This window comes from Anticarsia gemmatalis, chromosome 7, assembly GCF_050436995.1.
Source record: "Anticarsia gemmatalis isolate Benzon Research Colony breed Stoneville strain chromosome 7, ilAntGemm2 primary, whole genome shotgun sequence".
NCBI lineage: Eukaryota > Metazoa > Arthropoda > Insecta > Lepidoptera > Erebidae > Anticarsia > Anticarsia gemmatalis.
The window spans coordinates 915,105-937,493 of NC_134751.1; the positions used below are offsets into that span (position 1 = coordinate 915,105).

General features: G+C 35.7%; 2 protein-coding genes across 2 annotated transcripts; both read left to right on the forward strand.

The window, feature by feature from the left end:
- The first annotated feature begins 233 nt into the window (after positions 1–233).
- LOC142974181 (sodium channel protein Nach-like) lies at positions 234–5,228 on the forward strand. Its single transcript, XM_076116344.1, has 10 exons — positions 234–479; positions 839–1,039; positions 1,315–1,506; positions 1,739–1,840; positions 1,920–2,061; positions 3,082–3,275; positions 3,659–3,792; positions 4,193–4,310; positions 4,619–4,725; positions 5,077–5,228. The coding sequence occupies exons 1-10, from the start codon at positions 358–360 to the stop codon at positions 5,226–5,228; spliced, it is 1,464 nt and encodes a 487-aa protein (XP_075972459.1). The 5' UTR covers positions 234–357.
- Positions 5,229–18,240: 13,012 nt separating this feature from the next.
- Positions 18,241–19,913, forward strand: LOC142974229 (serine protease inhibitor dipetalogastin-like). Its single transcript, XM_076116397.1, has 2 exons — positions 18,241–18,294; positions 18,417–19,913. Exons 1-2 carry the CDS (start codon positions 18,279–18,281, stop codon positions 19,682–19,684), a joined length of 1,284 nt encoding a protein of 427 aa, XP_075972512.1. The 5' UTR covers positions 18,241–18,278; the 3' UTR covers positions 19,685–19,913.
- Positions 19,914–22,389: the final 2,476 nt, after the last annotated feature.

Sequence of the window (22,389 nt, forward strand, 5' to 3'; positions counted from 1 at the left end):
TGATTGATTCACGGTTCATGAAATTAATTTCAAGTGATGAAGTACACTTAATTCGACATGAACGAAGAGATATTTAGTTTACTTTATTAACTGACCTAAAGCGGCAAGAAACAATTATTTAAAAACTATAAAATTTGACTTATATTATCATCAATAGTTGTAGATTCAAGCTTGCCTAGTAAGTGGCATTAGATTGGCTCCCTATGTTGGCTACCAGTGCAAACGAAAAACTTGTTACGTCTTCGAGAAAAGCATCATATTCAAAATAAACCCTATAGTAATCAGTCGACAACTTCTGCGTCCACAACAAACTTAGTTGAAGAATTTAAAACGACAAAATCCAATGAAATCATTAAAATGTTACCGAAAAAGAAGGAAGTAGATAAGAGAAGATTTTCTAATATAAAAATGGATGCTCTGAAATGGCTCAGTCACACGCAGTTCCATGGTGCTAATAGACTTGCTGATAAATCAATCAGGTATATGTCTGTCATATTGTATGATGTGCGTTAATTTATCATCATCATCACCATCTATTAGCGGCTAATAAACATAATGCTTTATAGTTCTTTTCCGCGTCTAAAGTAAAGATATATTTTCGTCCGATAAGTGCATAAGTTATGGCGTCAGTGGTACGAAATTAGATCCTCACGTATTTATGCGATCAAATTTTGAGTTATAATTACTGATGAATATAAAAAAAACATAATAACCTTTTCATTCTTTACATAGAAATTTATATCATGTGTTTTAAAGACCTATGCCATGCTAGAATCAGAATGACACAATGTATTCCGATGCTAGCAGCCGTATATTCTTCTATCTAACTATTCAACAGATGGTTCTGGATCCCATCAATGCTGTTCCTCTTCTTCTTGGCTGTGGCGCACGTGATCATGAACGTGGACCGCTATCTCCAGAGCCCCACACACATGCTGCAGATGAAGACGCTCCACAACAAAATGTCCTTCCCTACGGTGGTCATCTGCCCGGAGATTAATTTTCGTACTTATAAGAAGCAGGAGTTCCTTGCGGCCATGTAAGTAACTTATGTGATTACACTATCTTAATGTATACAATTTAAACTACTATTGTCCCAGTTTTACTGGCAAATCTTGAGAAAACAGAAGTTGTCAACTGCAAATGGTAGAAGAAAGGCTTATAAAGTTAATTCAAAAATCTTTTAAAGTATTATCATAATATTTATCGAATGCTAAGGGACTATTTGAGTTTTTAAACAGAAACTAGGTGAGAAATGTGAGAAAAACGCTACTCCGATTGTTATCTTCCGCCTAAAATAAATGATCGTTTCAGCAAATACCCTTCATTCATAAACAAGACCTACGCTCAAAAAGTTCTCCCTCAACTGGCAGCATTCTTCTCTCCAGACGTGCCGTTTGATACAAAAGACCTGATGAATTTGGAGAAACTACTGCAGTACAATGACCTGGACGTGGAAACTGCGGGTCAGATACTGACTGCTACTTGTGAAGAAATTCTTATTAGGTAAAAAAATTGCTTTTGCATTTGAAAAGGGCACATCTCAAATGACGTACACATAAGGCAAGTGTTCGTCAATTGAGCTATTGCTGACTGAGATTCAGCTAAATTTTTACGATTGAAACATAGATCTCAAGAATTGAAGTCATTATGTTAATGAGTTTTTAAGTCCGTAGTCCTTTTAGCTGTTTTTTCTTTCATGGTCCTAAAAATGTTGTAAGTGATAAATAATTTGCAGATGCCAATGGAACCAAAAAGATATGAATTGTTCAGAGTTGTTTAGAATGGAGATAACCGGAGACGGGTTCTGTTGCGTCTTCAACGGAAGGTCTTTAAGAAGGTAACAGTTAAAATAACACATATAGTTCAAACCTCCTGAATAATAACAGGACTACTGTTTTTCCTCTTTATATTTTCAGAGAAATGAGAGAAAAAGGTGTTGGTAATTTAGAAAAATATCCACCTTCGTGGCGCACAGGCCTTTTTGGTTTCACTAGTGGTCTTCTGATAGCTGTGAACCAGACCCAAAGACCTCTGAACATTGACCTCTCGTATAAATGGGTAAGACTAGGTGTTGTGAGTAGACATTAGACAAAATGTATTACTTATACATTTTTTTTAACCCGTTGCCGTCGTAATGCAGGGCAAGGGTTTTCTCCTATACGAGGGAAGAGTTAGGTCTTGAGTCCACCACACTGGCCTAGTGCGGGTTGGGGACTTTGCATGCCCTCAATAAATATATTAAACAAATGTTTAGACATGCAAGGTTTCATCACGGTGTTTTCCTTCACCGTTAGAGCAAGTGATAATTATTACTAATACACGTTTAACTTCGAAATGTCATCGGTGTGTTGTTGTTTTTTTTTACTAAAGGATAAAATAGTATTTATGATAATAATATATGGTATATAATATAATAATATAGATTATTTGTGCGGATTTTGGAGATTTTGCAGGAAAGCAAGTTTCCACATGTTTTTTTATGTAGCATATTATTGATATTACTTTTCTAGTACATTTTTGAGAGAGCAAGGAAGACTCCTGACGAAGGTTAGAATATAACAATACTAATCCTTCTTTTTTGACAGAATTTTAGAAAGTTTTTCGATTTACGTCATTCAGGCTGTCTGCCGTTGACTGCCCTGCTCACAAAGCGATGGGCTGTTTGGAGAGCGATATTAGGCTTTCCATCAACGACCATAAATATCAGAATTCTTACAACAACATTTTACCGCACTTAATTCAGACAATGACATCTTTCACAAAGCTTTACATTAGAAACATTATAAACATCGTCACCAAACAATTTGGCAATACAAAAATTATACTCGTACATGTGATTAATGACTGCTTTCTTGATGATATGGGGCCTTCATGAGTACCCCTGGAGATCATTGGTTAATGGATAAAATTGCAAATTACTGGGTGACTAATGTCAGTCAGTGATTTTCAATTTAATATACTAGTTCATTATGTTTATGCTAAAGCATCTATCATGAACATGTGACCTAGTATGCATCATCAGATAGCAGCCATCAGTAATTGGTCTAAAACAAAATTCTCCATAAAACCATGTTATAGATCGCTCTCCAGGCAAGCCAGCACTTCGTGGACACGACAATCAACGGCACTGCTCTGAACCCTGGCTCCGAGCAATGGGTCACTTACTACGCACGCAGTTTCCTTATCACAGAAGGTGCGAGAGGACTCAGTGCGAACCTCAGGAGGTGTACGATGTCTGATGATGGATTGTCGTACTTTCCTACTTATAAAAAGTAAGAATATATGCAGTTGGTATTACAAGCCAACGAGTTTTTCTTTAGTCATAGTTAATTAGTATATTGATAATATTATTTGATTTTAGCTCGTGACTCTCTACAGCTGGCCGTGCTATCATATTCTTGTCTTTGTTTTTTCTTTTAAACATAGATTTTCGAAAAGTATCCTCTTTTTGAAGATTACACAATGATAACACAATGTCTGAATCCGGTTGCGTTTTCACCAAAGTCTATTTTACCAACAGAATTGCTACATTTTTTAGCAGCAACTCTTATTGCTAGAATGTATCTAATTAAACCACCCACCTGCCTCAATGCTAGCTCAAAAACTGTTGTAAGTTAATAAGGACCATTTGACCTTTCGATAAAAATTATTTCAGGAGATACTGCATGGTAGAATGCGAGATGGCAAACACCGTAAGACTATGCCATTGCGTGCGAATGGTGCATCCGAGACCAAAGGGAGTCCACTACTGTGATGCTCAAAGAATGAAGTGTGCGCTTTATGCTAAAGGTAAAATCATAAACTACGATATTTAATACTACAGAGACGACAGGTTTTACTCCTGGGTTGGGAAGATCTGGTAAATTTAAGAATTAAAAGAAGAATTAAATTCTTAAATTTACCAGACCCTTCTACGCACCCGCCCTTTTTGAAGAATTTCACTGATGTATTTTGATCGGAAGAACAGACTAAATTCATTATAATGGCTGGAACTCTATTCAAATTCTATACTCCGTGGCGTATTGGTTTAGGTCGCCACGCCGCTTCCTTTGCGTCGGGAGGTCGTAAGTTCGATTCCCACACGGAAAAATGATTTGTGCTATCCACAAATAATTGTTTCGAGTCTGGTTGTACTTTGTGTCCGTTATTTGTATGTTTGTAAAATGCTAATCCGCCTTTGTTTTGACAGTTGCTCTAACTACTCCCGAGTCCTGCAGGTGTCCACCAACTTGTGACGTCAACACCAACCTCTTCAGGACCTGGAGCTTCAAACTGGACCCAACTATAAAACCACTTAATCGATTCTAGTAAGGAAAGCATTATATTATTTTATTTTCCTGTTATGAATGTGTAAGTCTTTACAGGTAATCTATGCTGGCTGTCTGTTAATCAATTTGTGAAACGATATGTTTAGTCCATTGCAAGTCAAAGAAGTCCCAGTTTTATCCAATGAGTATAGAGTGACGGATTTCAATTCCAATTGTTATCATCAATTCGAAATTTTATTAACTGCAGCCGGTCTTAAGCATCTAGCGAAAAAAATGTAAAAAGTATATTGCCAATGACAAAATTCGATGTAAGACTGATGTAATAAATTGTTTAATTTAATTTACAGTCAGGGTTTAAACTTCAGCAGAGTGACTATCGTGAGAACGTTCATTCAGAAACGTGAGAAGATCACGAAACAACGATGGGCTTACTACACATATTTAGATTTATTTTGTAAGTAATGTAGTAGATTTATTATTTTCGTAACAAACACGCACTTGTCACATTAGAAACCAAACAGAAGTTTCTGTTGCTGCAGCTGGGTTAAAGCAACAAACCACAGGTGGGAGACGAGGAGTTGCAAGGGTTCTAGACATTCCTTATCTACCTACCTACCTAAAAGCATCATAATTTAATTTTGTCGCTCTTTTTCTATAGAAATTCATGGGACAGGCTTTTAACCAGTATTAGGATAGGCCCAGTTATTAAGAACATTGAGGCAAACAAGGAAACATTAATGCAAAAAAATATTTAGAATATCTATATAAATGTTGATTAGTTTTTCACTGGTCTTTTATATTTCAGCACAACTAGGAGGACTGTTCAACATGTTCTTTGGCTGCAGTATCCTCACAATACTGGGCCTGCTGCAGCTCTCGTGGAGGATCACATCTACGTGGTGGTTTAGAATACAGGAAAAAGTTCATAGAAATAAGATTGCTGCTACGAAGACTTAGCTATGAGCAAATAAAGAGTAAAATAAAAAATCTGTCTGTTATTTTATTTAAAAGCATTATATTTTGTACCTATCACGTGTACTTCAGTGACGAGTACTTAGAAGCAATTACGAAGTACATAGTACATTGCATTATGCCTGAAATTATGGTCAGTAATACGTTATACCAAAGAAGCAATGTAACCAAAGAAGCAATGTACTGTACAGTGACTATCAAGTTCATCGATCATTCGTTGTCAGATGAGGTAAATCTAAAAAGGCTGATTCAGTGGCGTGCGTGGCACAGCGAGCCAGGTTCGATTCCCGACACCTATATTTTCTAGATCCAAAATTTGTTGGTTTTTACCTAGTTGTACTGTGTTTGTTTAGTGCGAAAGTGGGTCTCTTTTTATATTTTCATTTGATTTGCAAACATATTTTTAGAATGATTTAATATCATAAATACAAAATAATAATTTCCTTGCAATACAGTTTTGGCAGCTGCAAACAAATCCCAAACTAGACGATAACTCTATTTGCAAGTTAATCCTTTTGAACTAAACATTAAATAACGGCTTAGCGGTCGTATATGAAACGTTATTTAGATATAAATGTTAAGGAGTTATCTCATACATGAATGTACTATAACCGGAATAGGCTGGTAAAAGCTATTTTTCTTGTTACTTCATATTTATTCTATCCATAAGTGCTAAGGATAAGCTAAGGAGATGTGTGAAGCAAGGGACGGCAGTGCCATATATCATGTACAAGAAAGTCAGGAGACCCCAAACAACTTAAACTAATGACCAATATAACTTAAAATGAACATCGAACTCCTTAGCCTTGGCGCGGTCATTCCATAGATGGGTGACCGCATAGTGGTATTAGAACTGGGCGTCTTCGTACACCAGTGGGCACGTAATAAAGTCGATCCCGGTTGTTGTCAATTAAGATAACATTCGTTAAGCCACAAAGGACTTCGGGCGACTTGAACAACTTTGACACTAGGTTCACCACTAACCATACGATAGATAGATAGGACAGACATGGGGACAGACGCGGGAAGCGACTTTGCTTTACACTATGTAGTGAAAAAATAATTAATAAACACGAGACGTTTCAGCATTAACCTTGTATTTTTAAAACATAATCCGGTCATACTACGGCTTATACGGTTTAGTGAGAAACCTCCTTAATAGAGTTAGTTGCAGAGCTGTGTGGTAACAACACATTCATCATTTTATTATTGTATTCCACATTTATAGCCGCGTTATTGTCTACTGTTTCATTTATTTTAATGTTATGAAAACGTACCAGTAAATTTAATTCTAGAAATATGTTGAACTGTAGTATTCTTCCGATTATTCGAGCATTTTAAGTTCTTGATTTAATATGTAGCATAATAGTTAGAGCCGCGAAAAAAGTCCTAAAATGACAATTAGGGACTTTGATTTTGTTAATACCTATACTGTGTGTCTGTATAGCTTTTCGTATTCAAAACCAAAGTGATACCATCTTAACCGTTGAAATATTCGCGAATAAAAACATGCTAATTCTTCTCCTACTGCGGGTTTTAATTTAATTTGGTACACAATTAGTTTACATCCAATAATAACTTGTAGAATACTTATTACTTGTGGAAATCTTTTCACGCCATCGAAAACCGCGGGCGGCCGTTAGTGATAATGTAAAGTCTTCAGGATACGATATATATTTAAAGCATTACCTCTTAGGAACTCAAAAAAAAAAACAAAATCTACCGTACATAAATCAAAACTAATATAAAATAAATTCCCAGAACAAAAACTCACAATTAATCACATCCACATTGAATCCAGGAATCATTTAAAACTTTCCACAAAAGTATTCGTAGTCGTGAAGTTGGCGCCGAATTGTCACCGCCGGCTAATGAATAAAGTTAACCAACAGGTAGCGGACGTTTCATTAAAATACTCCAGATAACTGATACTCAACTATTTTAGTTGAACCTTGTTTTAGATGATTTGGGGTGGAAAGCGATTGTAGAGGGCTAGGTTGATAGGCTGTGATTTTAAAAATTGTGTTTGATTTTTGGTATAAGGTTTTGTTTTAAACTAATTTTATCTGGAATATAAAAAAGGCGTAAATGGTGACCAGTATGCAATGATTAGAGTTCGTTGGTCGCCAAGACAACAAATTTACAAAGTGTCTAATTATTAGCGGTATATTAGTAGCAATGATATCCCAAAAGCTATTGTTTTAGCAGTGCACACCTTTGTTTCAATTTTATTTTGTTTTTTTTTATACATGAATTTAGTGTACTATAAAGACATTTCATTTCATTTCACTTCAAATAAGTTAGTTCAAAAATTACTTGGGCAAACAAACCTACTAACAGCGGCTACTGATATAAAGACCCTTATTTCTATCTCATCCACATTCACACATCATCATACATCTCTAGTACATTCTCATACTAAGTCCAGGTTTCCAGAGCGAGCACTCTAAACCGATTAACGCAACGTTTGTTTAACAGAGTGTAGTTTCACGAGCGCTGTGCACAAATTGTCGCTACAAATTTTTACTATGTTTATTATTATGGTGTAAAATTATATCAGAAACGAACAAAATAATAAACCCCAATTTTTATTACAGATTTTTGAGTGAAAGGGTGAAGTGAGTTTGTAAGGTTCTACCCATAGGAGCAGGCAGAGACAGGAGAACGCCGCTATGGGAAGAAGGCGTGATTTAATGTATGTATGTACGTTTGAATATTTTAATCACTTGAAGCGTTCTTGCTCTCGAGGTTGTTGTAACATAAATATTATGAGGCATATTTAGATAGGATATATGTTTTTTGCACTATAATACTCAATTTAGCAAGTCTCACTACTGAGATGCATGATATTTATAGGTTTTAAAATAGTAAAATAGTTGCTGTACTCGTAACTATTTTACTTTCTTTGTACTATGTTACATGGTCGATTTGTAAACCAGTGCAAACCAAATCCTTAAGAAAGCTATAGCAACCTGCAACATATTCTTAAGTATAGCCCAAAGCACAAATCACATTACATTATGAAAAGTCATTCGGCAACCGGAACCAATTGTGCACAAATCGAATTATATTTCAGCTAAATCACGCTCAACCAATAAGTTCTAACAAAATGTATGACTATAGCGCGCATCGCCGGGTGATACTGCTTGTTGTATAAATTAACTTATTTCTGATGCAGATTGCAAAGAAATTTGTATAATATACAGTGATCACTATGAAATACGCGGCGTATACAAATTTTTGCTCGTCACTGTATATACGAATCAATGTTGTTATTAGTCGAATCTATGTGAGTGGTAGAATTTCGTAGATTTATTGGAAACTTTTATGGAAATGTTGTTTATTTCTACAATGTAAAGCCGTTCGTTTGATTCAACTATAGTGCAGTCCGATTTGATCCAAATTTCAAACAAACTGATCTATTGTCTAGATGTACTCCTTGTAGAACCCATTACCGCATGTCTTACGATAATCAATGCTGATATATGCATGCATGCATACATTAACAAAGATACAAAATCATAAAATCAGTATTTGCTTAAAACGTGCAAAAACCAACATTCAGAACAGTAAAACAAAGACAAAAAAAAACTAAACATCAAAACCTCAGACAATATCCACATCGTACGGACAAAGTAAACGCACACACACACACAAAAAAATAAATACGAATAAAAACAAAAGAGGCTCAAAGGGCTATATTTAATACCACTGTGTTACCCTAAAAAAATAAGCAGTGTTACCGTTATAAAGATTGCAAGCTCCCGGGAAACCACAAGTCTATGCAAAAATTATACACTCCGTATACCACTAACATAAATTGTGGGTATTTGTGTTCCTTTTTTAAAGCTTATTGTTTTCACCTCACCGCAACATTTACCCGTTATTGGTGTGAAATATTTTTGTTGTGGCAATACTCGTGGTGTGTTTTTTTTATTATTTGGTGTATATTTTTTGAAGGTTAACCATACTAGGAAGCTCGGTTTAATATTATATGAGCAAATGGCAGGCATACTGCAATTTTTCTAATTCTATGGAACTTTGCTAACCTCTGACCCGATTTTAATAAGATCACAGATTATAATTTGTTACAACTTTTTAAGAATGTGTTAACTTGTCGGCCTGCATTTGATTTTTCCTCGACCAGGAAATCAAACTCATTTCATGAGTACGACGCTACGCCATAATACTATGAACTATACAAATACAAAATACAATGCCTTATTCTCATTCAAACTTAACTAAACATTTAACTCAAAAATCGAACTCAGAACCTTGAAAAACACGTAATAACTGCTCTACCACAGAAGCAGTAATGCGAAAAAATCTGCGTTGAATAACAAAATATATGAGGCAAGAGATGGGACCGCACAAGTGTAATTTTTTGGTATTTAGAAACAGGAAGGGACTGTTTTTTGTATGAAAATATATGTTTTTCATTTATTCTGTATGTTTATAGCAAGGTACACTTGGTGTCATACTGCGGCCGACTATTTTGATCATAAAATGGAAAACAAAAACGTGTTTTTAGGGGAAGGTATGCATAAGAATCGAATTAAATTGTACTGTTTATGCGTTTGGTTTATTTTGAAAAGGCACCTCATTCACTACGAACGTATATTAAGAGCTAGGTAACTTTATAATAGAATTCTAACACATATCAGGTAAAGCGACTTTCCTTTGGTTGTTCGAATAAACATCGTTCAAATTAGTTATTGTGTCCCATCCAGAACTAATATAGTTACGAATCCTATATGTATGTATAGATATGATCATGCAAACGAATTTTAAACACCCAAATTAAAGGTGCATATTTCTCCAGAAGTTTCCACCAGATTATATCAGGCCTTGTATACCTATTTACGGGTAAATTTATCAGTATTATATAACATAACTTTCGCAACACTAATCTTCTAACTAAAGCTAGCTACATAATACCTTAAACACATTAATAACGAAAAACCATCGTAATACAAAACTTAAGCTACTCTTAGTTTTGAGACAAACGTAATTTGTATCTGTGAGTGAGGACGGGACTCCAGGAGACGCGAGCAAGCCAGTGAAATATATCGGCCAAGTTATAATATCAACTGGCTAGGACGAGAGGAGAATAATAACTAGATAGGGGTGGGATAACGTTTGTAGTTTAAATAGATTTTGCTTTATGCTATTCATTGAATTAAAGAAAAGGAATTTTGAGGAATTGTAGCAAGTAGCGTTCTAGATGTTCTACCTTTCTAAAGTAGGGTCTATATGCGATGTGTATGTGGTATAATTTTAGATATTTCTTTAGTTTGTTAGAGGCTAAAATGCATCACACATTTATGATACACACGCATACAAATAGATGATGATGTGTAATCATCATCTATGTATATCATAAATATGTGTTTTTTTTATTTACATGTGTGATATTAATTACCTTTTTGTTTTACCTTTTGATTTTAGAAATAATTTTCCCATGAAATATTTAGTTTCAAAATGGAATGTAAGACCGTGTACTCTAAGTATTTTGAATGGTTGATATTTTTTTCAACACTCTGGAGCATGAAACATATTATTAATAGTTACATCAATTATTTTAAATTGTGTCTCTGCACAAAAAACAAGTTAACACACATCACAACTGGATATAGTAACTACATCTTTAACTGCATGTGGAAAGTCTTCAATGTCTTATAAACCTTCAAACCCCGTATCAACAGTAAAAATACTTCAATTCAAACACCACCACGCCCCACCACTATTTCCCGAGACCTACCAAATAGACTACACAACAAATCCGGACCTGCCTCACGCTCCACTTTCCAGAAAGTTCCACTAAAAATGCCGCTACGGATTCCAGCCGTAAATAAATGGATCTTCTGTATCCAACACTGAATTTATACTCAACGACTTTGGAAAATAGCTTCTTTCTTACTAAAGAAGTTTTTTACGGATTGAATAATAAAAGTGTCAGTTTTTAGAAAGTCGGTTTGTTACACACATATTCGGCATAAATCGGCGGCAAAACCGAATATGTGTAGATGAAGTCATAAACCCAATCGGCACAAGCAAGAACAAATGAGTCGAGTCGGTTTTGTTTTGCTATAAATATTGCCGAACCGAATAGAACACACATTAAAACCAGAAACAAGTAAATGATGATTAGTTAAATGCACCTAAATTACAAAAATTTTACTAATTCCAATATTCGTAACTAAGTAGTTCTTTTGTATTGTCTTTTTGTGTCAGTTATGTCTGCAACTACCGTAAAGACGACTCAGGTGCAAATCCCGTACCCAGTAAAAAAAAACACTCCTGTATTTTATTCGCCAAATAAAAAAGATCTATTATACCGACTAATCACTGAAAGATTATTAACAGAAAAATTTAACACATTTCCAATCAACATTTTGAACCCACGCCCCATACAAGCATTCCCACTCACTCCAATACATGTCAACAGTCCTTACCCCAAAACACAGCAATTATAATTCCCAAATCATTCCCATATGAACGTCACAATATAATTAGCTCGAGTGAACGTTAATTAACTGAATGAAGCACTACTCGAGTGGTATTGGGTTTGAATTCCCCTATTGTGTCCGACTTCAATCAGAGCACGATAATCGCTTGCTCTGTGTTACTCACTGTGTTGAATTACTACCTATTATTATGACGATACTTGTGTTAAATATAACTTAAATACTACAATTTAAGTTATATTTGTATATCTTTATATATATATATATATATAATTCTTCTTTAAGTGTGTATGTCACTGAACTTCTCTTAAACGACTGGACCGATTTTGATGAAATTTTTTGTGTGTGTTCAAGGTGATCTGAGAATGGTTTAGATTCAAAATTTTGTCAACGGTGTTCAATGTTTTTTTAATTATTTTTTAGTTTATTAGACAGGACAACGTCTGTCGGGTCCGCTAGTACTTTATATGACTCCAAAAGCCTCGACAATCAAAGCATTACCTAGAAAATTACTTTATATCTAGAAAAATAAAGTTGCTCTCTTATTAAGTGGTTTACAACTGGAATTACAGAGATACCATATCATATTTTTTTACTACATTTTAAGGTGGCGACGATTATCAAGAACTGTTAAATTAAAGATTAAAGATGCATGTAGCATGTATATATTTTGAAGAACTTTTGGTCTCTCGAGGGTTCTAACAACGTCTCCTTCAGCATTACAATGAGCGATATTTATTTTATAGTCCTACATTTCTAAAATTCCTCGTTACACAACAAGCGTCCAACGCTCTCATTTTTGTTTTTCTACGCTAGCTCTAGTCCTTAACTACTGTCCTAATATCTCAAAACCCTACCCATACCATATACTATCTAAGGCTAGAAATATCTACACAATCTATACTACAACGAAGCTAATTTCCAATTCAACACATACGCGTGAACACGATCTATGTATGTACCGTACAGTAAACAATCTCATGACACCGCGCCGACAGACACTTGAATATTCCACGGTAGATTGTACTACAGATATTCAGATCAATAGAGGCTTAAGTTGTTTATTGCATTGATTATTATATGGCATTCTTCCGCTAAGCTATTTTACTCGTTTGGTTGCCATAAGTTCGTCAACCCGAAGGCTTTTTTGTTAATACGCTTAGTTCCAATTGGCGTCCTAGATAGCGATCTCTACGTAACCTAACCTTTTTTTGATTCACTCACATACATAACTACTTTTCGCTAATAGACCGCCGGCGCCGGTTACGATTTTTTATGAAGTTTTTTTGGCACTGACATACAAAAAAAAATATTTTACATTTTGCTGTAAAACAAGTATATGGTGATGTGCTATTTACCATGCACGATACCAAATACAGAGCGACTATTGGCAACATCTTACCTAGCAGAAAAAAAAACAAGTCGCGAGAACTGAACGCGTGACCACCGTCTGTTGCATACATTACCCACATAGTGCGTTGCTAGAATATAAGAGTCGCATCCATTATCCGAAGAAAGTTGCCAAGACATACCATTTATCGCTTAACCAATGCCTATCAAAGACATACGTACAGACATGATACATTTCCAAACTGACCTACTCCAACTATGTAAGCAATCACGATATACTGAATATGTTATAAGTAAATGTTTATCCTGTCCCTTTGTACGTCCCGGGTTAATCATTCAGCTGGCTAATTGACATGGACATAGGCTTGAATTACTTATGATGTTTGATACAAGATCATTTGGTGGACGAAGCAAGTGATAAGCTGTTAAGATTACCTAAGTCTGCAAGTTTGCATTCGACCATATTGTCTCTTGACGTTCCAGCTTTCTGAACAAGCCTACTTAATCAGGCATATTGGTAACTATAGGACGTCCGAGATTTCGTCCGCGTGGACACCCTTCCCGTGTAAATCCCGATCACTCGGGAACTCCGGGATAAAAAGTAGCCAATCTGTTATTCTGGGTCTTCAGCTACCTATATAACAAATCTCATCGTAATAGAGAGTATTTGCGTGAAAGAGTAACAAACATCGAACTACAGCCACACGGCATCAACCACTACATTTACGATTTTAAATACTCACAAGCGCAAGTGCGAGTGCAGGCAGAAAAATTTGAGAATATTATTAAATTATTTATGCGAGAAAGAGACAATTTAGTGAAAGGGACGGCTGTTATTATTAAGTAGTGAACCAGGCCTATGTCGAAGACTGACAATAATACGACAATAAAATCTTAACGAAAATTCTAAATATAGGGAAGGGTGTGTTTCTTTATCAATGGCTAAATAGCAACAACACCTTAACAGAGGTGACATTTCTTTTAACAAACACCACAGCAAAAAGGTCGTTCTACCGCCAGATGTCCCCAATCAAGATTATATTGATGGCAACATTACAAAGTTTACCGTTAAGTAAATATTATGGTGGAATTATAGCCATTGTTCTTGTAATTGATTATCTATTGTTGTAGAGAGGGGATGTGGTGAAGGTATTACTGATTTTCTATTGATTCTTCGGTAACGGGAAAATTCTCGTCAACGTTTTTGGATTTTTTTGTTGACTGTTCAATGGGTTGATTTTCGTTTTAGTCAGATCTAAGCTTGTTGTACTTTGTGATATTTCAGTAAGTTTTCCAACAAAAAACAGATGGATATTTAATGCCCAGTTTTTATTACAGCTAGTTATACCGTATTAGTTTTAAAATACTGGACCCAAACATTAAGGGAGATTATGGGTTTAAAACTGAGGAATCATTTAAAATTAAATTATAGGAAATAACCGAAAATATAGCAAGCGAAGCATAAAAAAATATTCAAAATTAAGTTTTACAACTTGTTTCTTAGAAAGATATCTAATCCATGAAAACTGATGAAAACTAAACCAAAATTATGTTTTATATTTACTATGATCATGACGACGATTAAAAATCAGTAGTCTATACATATGTACTGAATCATGTAAATGTACATTACCTATGGTCAGGCATGTTTTGTTACAATTTGACTAAGAACACAAGCGCGTGGGAGTACGCAGTTGTTTTGTGTTTGCGTATACTATTATTATATGACCGCGTTTATCCTTGAACTGGCATTGCAGTTTAATTGTACATTATATTGTTATGAGACAAAATAATACTATATTAATAATGAAGTTATTCCGCATTGTACAAGGAAAAGCGGAGTACCTTACTACAAGCAAACAATTGCTTAAAATTTGACCCCAAGTGATATTGTTATTATTTTTGACTATACTTTGACGTTAAATAATGATTTTGTTTACCGGGTCATCAATTCCGGGTTTTCTAAGATATCTTACAAAAAACGGAAGTAAACTTGAAAGTCTAGGCGTGATTTTCTGGTCGAGAAAAATGTATGACCATTTTAGTGACTACGATTTAAAGACTATAAATAAAAGTTATAATGAAGTTCTCATTATTTATATACATATTTAAACCTATCTATCACGGATGACCACGATCCTTTGACAGACCAAGCCTACCTAAACTGTATGATTGTCATTCTACTACTAGGTATTAGGTAAGAAAAGATAAGACGGTAATTGTCTGCGGTCTAAAGAGTCTGACTATATTTATCTATTGTAGTAGGTGGTTTCCTATAGTCTCACGCAGTGTTCTATATCTAGAACAATATATAAATAGTATGTAATGAGGCGGGCAGGTCGACGCGATGATCGGTCCATCGCCACCACACGCCTCTAATACTTCGCCCGCCTCAACTTTGAATGAGACCATTCGCGAGTACAGTACACATACTGACCTTCATTTGTTGGATATTCCCTACTAAATCTCGAAATAAAACAGTACAAAATTGTATATTTCCCTCAAACCCAATCTTAAGACAAAATTGTATTAAAGATGATCAGCTGTCAGACTCGTACGCTTACACTTTTTTAAAATGCTTTATTGTTTACTAGCTGACCCGCGCAACTTCGCTTACGTCACATAACAGAATGGGTCAAATTTTTCCCCGTTTTTGTAACATTTTTTACTGGTATTCTGCTCCTATCGGTCGTAGCGTGGTGATATATAGCCTATAGCCTTCCTCGAAAAATGATTTATCTAACAGTTAAAGAATTTTTCAAATCGGACCAGTAGTTCCTGAGATTAGCGCGTTCAAACAAACAAACTCTTCAGCTTTATAATATTAGTATAGATATAATATTAGTATAGATTAGAATTCTTACAAAAGACAGTGATGTTTGGCATGTTACTTCTTGAATTACCTAACTATAATAATTGCTTAGAAAGAATAAAATTCAATTCTTAAATTTAAAATGAATTAAATTATCATTCATTTAAAACAATTAAATGAATTAAGTAACTGAGATTCAATCAATTTAAGCCAGGTTATTTTAAAAAAATCTTGCTCAATATAATAGTACCGGGAAATAAAATAACCATGAATATTAATAATAGTAATACTAAGAATAGTTCCCACCTCCTTCATTAAACTAAGAACTAAAGTTAGCAAAGTTCCGTATCGAAGAAAACTGTAAAAGTTGATTTAATTAAACAAAAAGTTCTTGAAACTGATTTTACAGTAGTTCAATAGAATTGGATAATAATTTTACAGGTAATATGATTTTATGAAATGAAACTCAATAGGGATCGAATTTACTTTCAATTAATTATAATTATTAACTATAAAAATTATTGCAAATGCACTTTAATATTATATATAGATAGATACTTTTTAGTAGGAATTCATCAAAACCGAGCTAGGTTGATAATTATTTCTGTAGCGCCATTCTCAACAATTGGTACTATCGAATATCGAGACGTTGGCATTTTTAATAGTTGAGGCATGAAGAAAAGATAGACAGAGTAACTTTCGAATTTATAATATTACTAGTGGACCCGACAGACGTTGTCCTGTCTACACGTCTTTAATTTGAAAATTTTAAACTTTTTTAATAATCTAAACCATTCTCAGATCTCCTTGAACACACACAAAAATTTTATCAAAATCAGTCCAGTCGTTTAAGAGAAGTTCAGTGACATACACACTTACAGAAGAATTATATAATAATATATAAAGACTAGCTGACCGGCAAACGTTGTTTTGTCATATAAATTTAAAAAAAGAATAGCGTCACTAATGGGTATGAAAAATAGATGTTGGCCGATTCTCAGACTTACTCAATGTGCTCTCAAAATTTCATGAGAATCGGTAAAGCCGTTTCGAAGAAGTACGGTAACTAACATTGTGACATGGAAATTTTATACCTATATACATATAAGACTAGCTTTTACCCGCGACGTCATTTTCCCGGGGTAAAAAGTAGCCTATGTCCTTTCTCGAGTATCAAAATATCTCCATACCAAATTTCATGCAAATTGGTTGAGTAGTTTAGGCGTGATTGAGTAGCAGACAGACAGAGTTACTTTCGCATTTATAATATTAGTATGGATTAGGAATCCGCATGCTACGTAAAAACTTTATCGAATTTTCCGTCCTACATTGTGGTCACTACAAAAATTCCAAAATTCCAGTCACGCGCTTTGGGGCCGAATTGAAAGGTGGCCAAGATTGAATAAAGATGGCTCCCAGCAAACCGTGGGGGGAGGGGGTTATCAAATCATCCCTCCCACTGTTGAGACGAATAACAACTGATTTCGTTATCACCCGTAATTCTGTCCGTATGTATCACGACAGGTTGGGATCCTGAGATTTTGGAAGACGTTCTCGGGAGGGGCTTTTCAGGTATGTTTTTATAGAGTGTTTGTAGCATATTGTGACAGGTGTACGTCGCTATTTTTTATTAGAAGTATGACTAATTGATTGCCGAAAAGAATGTTACAAAGTAAGAAATTATAAGCATATAAATACAAACAGTATGAAAACAATTAATAATTGATATTTAACGACAATACTTAAAAACACCTGTGTCAACTACATTCATCATCAAATTTTTGAATGATATTACAGATACATAATATGAACAGCAGCAGCGGACATGAACAAAAATAAATAACCTGCGCTCAAAAGTAATCATTACTTATTTATTTGCATTGCCCTAAATTCTATGCCTTGCAATTACAATAATTTAGAATTATACTATGTATTTATACTTTTATGTCCAAATATGATAAAACTGTGCATAAAATATGTAATGTGTGGACAGACTATACCCAAAGACTATACATCATCAAGCACGGTTTTAGACTCTTATAAACCTGTTTTGGTCATAACAAAGTCTTAGGACTGTATCAAGCGAATTCGAATCAAAGTACACGATGCGTATAGGGACAGTTGGTACATACAAACACTGTCAGTAGCACGTGAGACTACGTCACGATGCCTTGAAAGCGCCCTTTTGTCTCATCAAGGAGCAATTGTGCAACAATCTCGATACACGTTACACAAACGTCTTAATCATTTATTGTATAACACTTATTTGTTTAATCAAGCCATACATTATAACTGATCAAGCCCTTGTTCCAAACGACTGCAATAATAACTTGTGCAAATAATAATTGCATATAAAAATGCAGGGAACCAAAGCAGAAGCAGAGTCGAGTAGCATTGCAAGGAAATATGAAGTTCTTAGCAGGTCTAACAAATTATAATATTTTTTTAACAAGCCATAAGATTACAGTAAAAATAACTTTTCAAGTATCAGTAGATTAAGATTAAAAGCATAGCATAGGAGATCTAACTAAATGATTCTTTCAGGTTTACTGGTTTTGGCTGCATGTGTCCAACCATACGGAGTATGGGCGGACTCTGCAGCAGCAGCAGCAGCGGCGGCCGCATCTGGAGGTAACGGGGGAGGAGCAGCAGCAGCAGCAGCAGCCGCCGCATCATCCTCTGATGGCAATGGAGCCGCAGCCGCTGCCGCCGCCGCCGCCGCCAGCTCTTCTCCAGCACCACCACCGCCAAGAGCCCACATACCCTGCAACTGCAATTACATCTATGAACCCGTCTGCGGCAACGATGGCAGGACTTACTCCAACGAATGCGTTCTTAAATGCATCAGCGCTAGCAACGTCGCTAACCACCTCCCCGCTGTACTCATCAAGAGTCGCGGAGAGTGTCCCAGAAAGCCCTGCAGTTGCCCCAAAATCCTCAAACAAGTCTGCGGCTCAGATGGATACACGTACGCCAACGAATGTGCCGTCAACTGCGAGAACGCCAGACGCAAACTCATCGGCCTCGACCCCATCTCGATTCAATACGCTGGACCTTGCAGACGTCCCTACTGCATCTGCTCCGATGTCATTATCCCAGTCTGTGGTACCGACGGCAGGACTTACAGGAACATCTGCGTGCTTCAATGTGTCAGTCGTATCAACCAATCGCAAGGAAATCCGCCAATTTTCGCACAATATGGAGGAGCTTGTAAAAAGGAGAATTGCGACTGCCCGCCGAGAGATGACCCACTGTGCGCTAGTGACGGAAACACATACAAAAACCGATGCATGTTGGCGTGCCAGAACAGGAGACGCGATCAACTCGGAAAACGACCACTCACGGTTCAATACAAAGGACAATGTTACGATTGCCAGTGCCCAGCGATTTACGCTCCAGTTTGCGCAGGCGGCATTACTTTTGCTAACCGTTGCATTCTCGCATGTACTAATAAGAGACGTGCTTCTCAGAAGCCACCGCTACCTCCTCTGAAGATTTCCAATATAGGCCCCTGCCCTTGTGCCTGCAAGCTTATCTGGGACCCATTGTGCGCTACTGACGAGAGGACATACGCCAACATATGCTTCTTGCGTTGTGAGAACAAGAGACGTAGTGACTTGGGCATGCGTCTGCTGGGCATTTCTCACCGAGGCCGTTGTCGCTGTGACTGCAGCTATTGTCCTCGCAACTACAGCCCGTGGTGCGGCAGCGACAGCAGAACCTATTGGAACAAGTGCTGGTTGAACTGCAACAAGGCTTGCAACAGCGACATTGGTCGCCCACTCTACCCGCTGTATAGAGGCCCGTGCTAAACACGCGTCCAAATATTTTTTTGCAGTAACATCATGAATTTTCCTCACGAAGTTTAGTTTCAACTACGATCTTAATATTTCTCGTAAAGTCTTCTACTTCATTAAGGAAAAGGCGTGATGGTCTGCAGTTAAATTTTAGTATTATTTTTTCTTTCTTTCTGTATCGTTTGGCTTGTATCTTTGGCATAACAAAAGTTGGCGTGTTAAATAAAGTTGGTTCAAAATTCAATTCGACCTATTTTTATTCAAAATCAATACCTATTTGTCCACGAGCTTGTCTGTCTAAATTAGTGGCACTTGCGAAATAAATTTGGACATTTTTGTGGGTCGGGAACTTGGGACAAGACAACTCCATTTCGTGGCATCCTTTAAGTATTATCGGAGGGTGTGGGTCCCTCCCGCACTCCCGCACTCCCGATAATCACCGAAACAGTAATGAACATGGACGTCTACGTTTTTATGTTCCTGTCACTGTTGTTTAGATCGGCACGAGAGTACCTACGACGTGTATTGATTCAAATGAACGCTCCGCAATCTGGTGCAAACCTCCGCAATATTTTAGTTTTGACAAAAATCTCATAACAAATCTTTAGTATAACAGACCTAGTATTAAAACTACTCTACATAAAGCAACAGCAATCTTCATGTAGTCTATCTATGTACCGCGACCTTATAAAACCATATCATCATATTTTTAAAAATCGTTTTATCTCTCTCATAAAAGCTTTTCACAACATACTTCATTATATAAAGACAACTACTACTTCAATAACATACGGGTCTGTTCGTAGGCCATATTAATTCACATTTAGACTTTTGCCCAGCAGTGGGACCATAGAAATATAAACGTTAACTGTCAAAACAATAATCATAAAACATAATGAAAGCAGTTACGCTGGAGGCAAATTTAAAAAGCGCTTAACTGACAAAGATCGTTTGAAAGATAAAGTTAATAGAAACAGTTCTTGAATCTTGGAATTTTACTGAACAATTCAAAGTTTTCGCATATTTGTCTGTTAAGGAAATATGGGTCAAGATACATAAACGGTACGTGTTAAATTAAAATAATTGCCAATAAGGCAAGGAAAGCATTTTACTTTAAAGGTATTAAGAACTGATATCGGTCTAGTTTTTGTTCAGACTATCTAGTATATAACCTTAAAACAATTTTAGTAGCCCATATAGCTATGAAATTAGGCATTCAACTGATCTAGTATGGAAATACGCAGCCAGCCCAAATCATATTTTTTGTGTTCATTCTAAATGTCAAGTTATGAGTACTTATAATCTTCCCATCCTATCTTGTTTATTTCTGCAAACGTAGTACAGCACTGACTTAACTTTCTGGGACAAAAATTAATAGGTAAGTTTAAAAAACCTCTTACCCTTTACTTTGACCACACAAAAGCGTCTCACGATCACTCTACAATACTCTACATGCCTACATAGAACTGTCATAGATAGAGTAGATGCAGAGACGTTGTAGTGCAGCCCTCGACGCTACTAACTAGCCGAGGTCACCACTCTACGGTCTGTTAGGTCAAGTTCTAGCTCTACAGTAGAGCACTGACTTTGGACTTGTGTTATAATAAACCTAAAATAATTATATTTTACTTCTAAAAGAAGTTAGAGGAAATTTGGCATAATTGGGTAGTTGACTGGGTTCACGAAATGATATTTTTTTCCCTTAAAAGATTCATCCAAAAAGACGCTGTGCATTTTTTTGGAAATAATGTTGAAATTGTAATTAATGCAGACTGAAACATTTTATTAGGCACTCATTTGATACCAAGGAAAATAAGACACTGTGACGTCACTACGTCGTATTTCTATACTAAAATGTGTTTTGACTGGTAGATGTAGGCTTTAAGTACCTGATTTGACTGGTAGTTAACTACGTATTTATCATTGAGAACACCTTCGGGCATAACATGCATGATATTATGAATGCAAGTTATTAAATAAATAAAATTCTAAAGTATCTATATTCGACTAGCACACAACAGTTTGTTGTAACATAATTACAAACTTTTATACACTAACGTGCAGTTAAAATCCTTCGTTACCTTGCGTCATTCATAATATAACAAGTTTCAGCAAAATTATCTAAACACTGAACCTAGAACAATACTAAGAAAATCCCTGTATTTACTTTGTAAAACTTGTACCTGAACCTGCCTTATGAAAAAGTAAATTGTTCTCTGTGCTTCAATAATAGATGTTTTTCTTCTATTTTCTTTTAAAACGGTTCATTATCTTCCTTCTTAAATACTTGTATTATTTCTATAAAATATATTCCATTTTATGTTTAGCCAACTATTCTGAAACACTCCCAAATTTTGAATCTTCTATTCTGATTCTACAGACACAATTATTTTTTAGAAATGTTGTACCATAGAGTATCGAATGCCAAAATAGTTTCTACGACGCCCGTCAGAGGCCCTGATCTGATTTTCATACAACATTTCTAGATGACTAGCCGGTTGTCGGTAGTCGATACTAGAAAAGAATCGAGCTACTATAAGAATAACAAATAGTACCTACTTAAACTTTAAATTTACATTTGCCAATCTATATGCTTCTTCTCCTATAATTCTTAACCAAATCAAACAATATAATAACTTAACATTACCTTATCTATTCTGGGCTATAAAACGATACAAACTGGCTATAAGCTATTTGAGTCTCGCTTGCGTCGTGTTCTA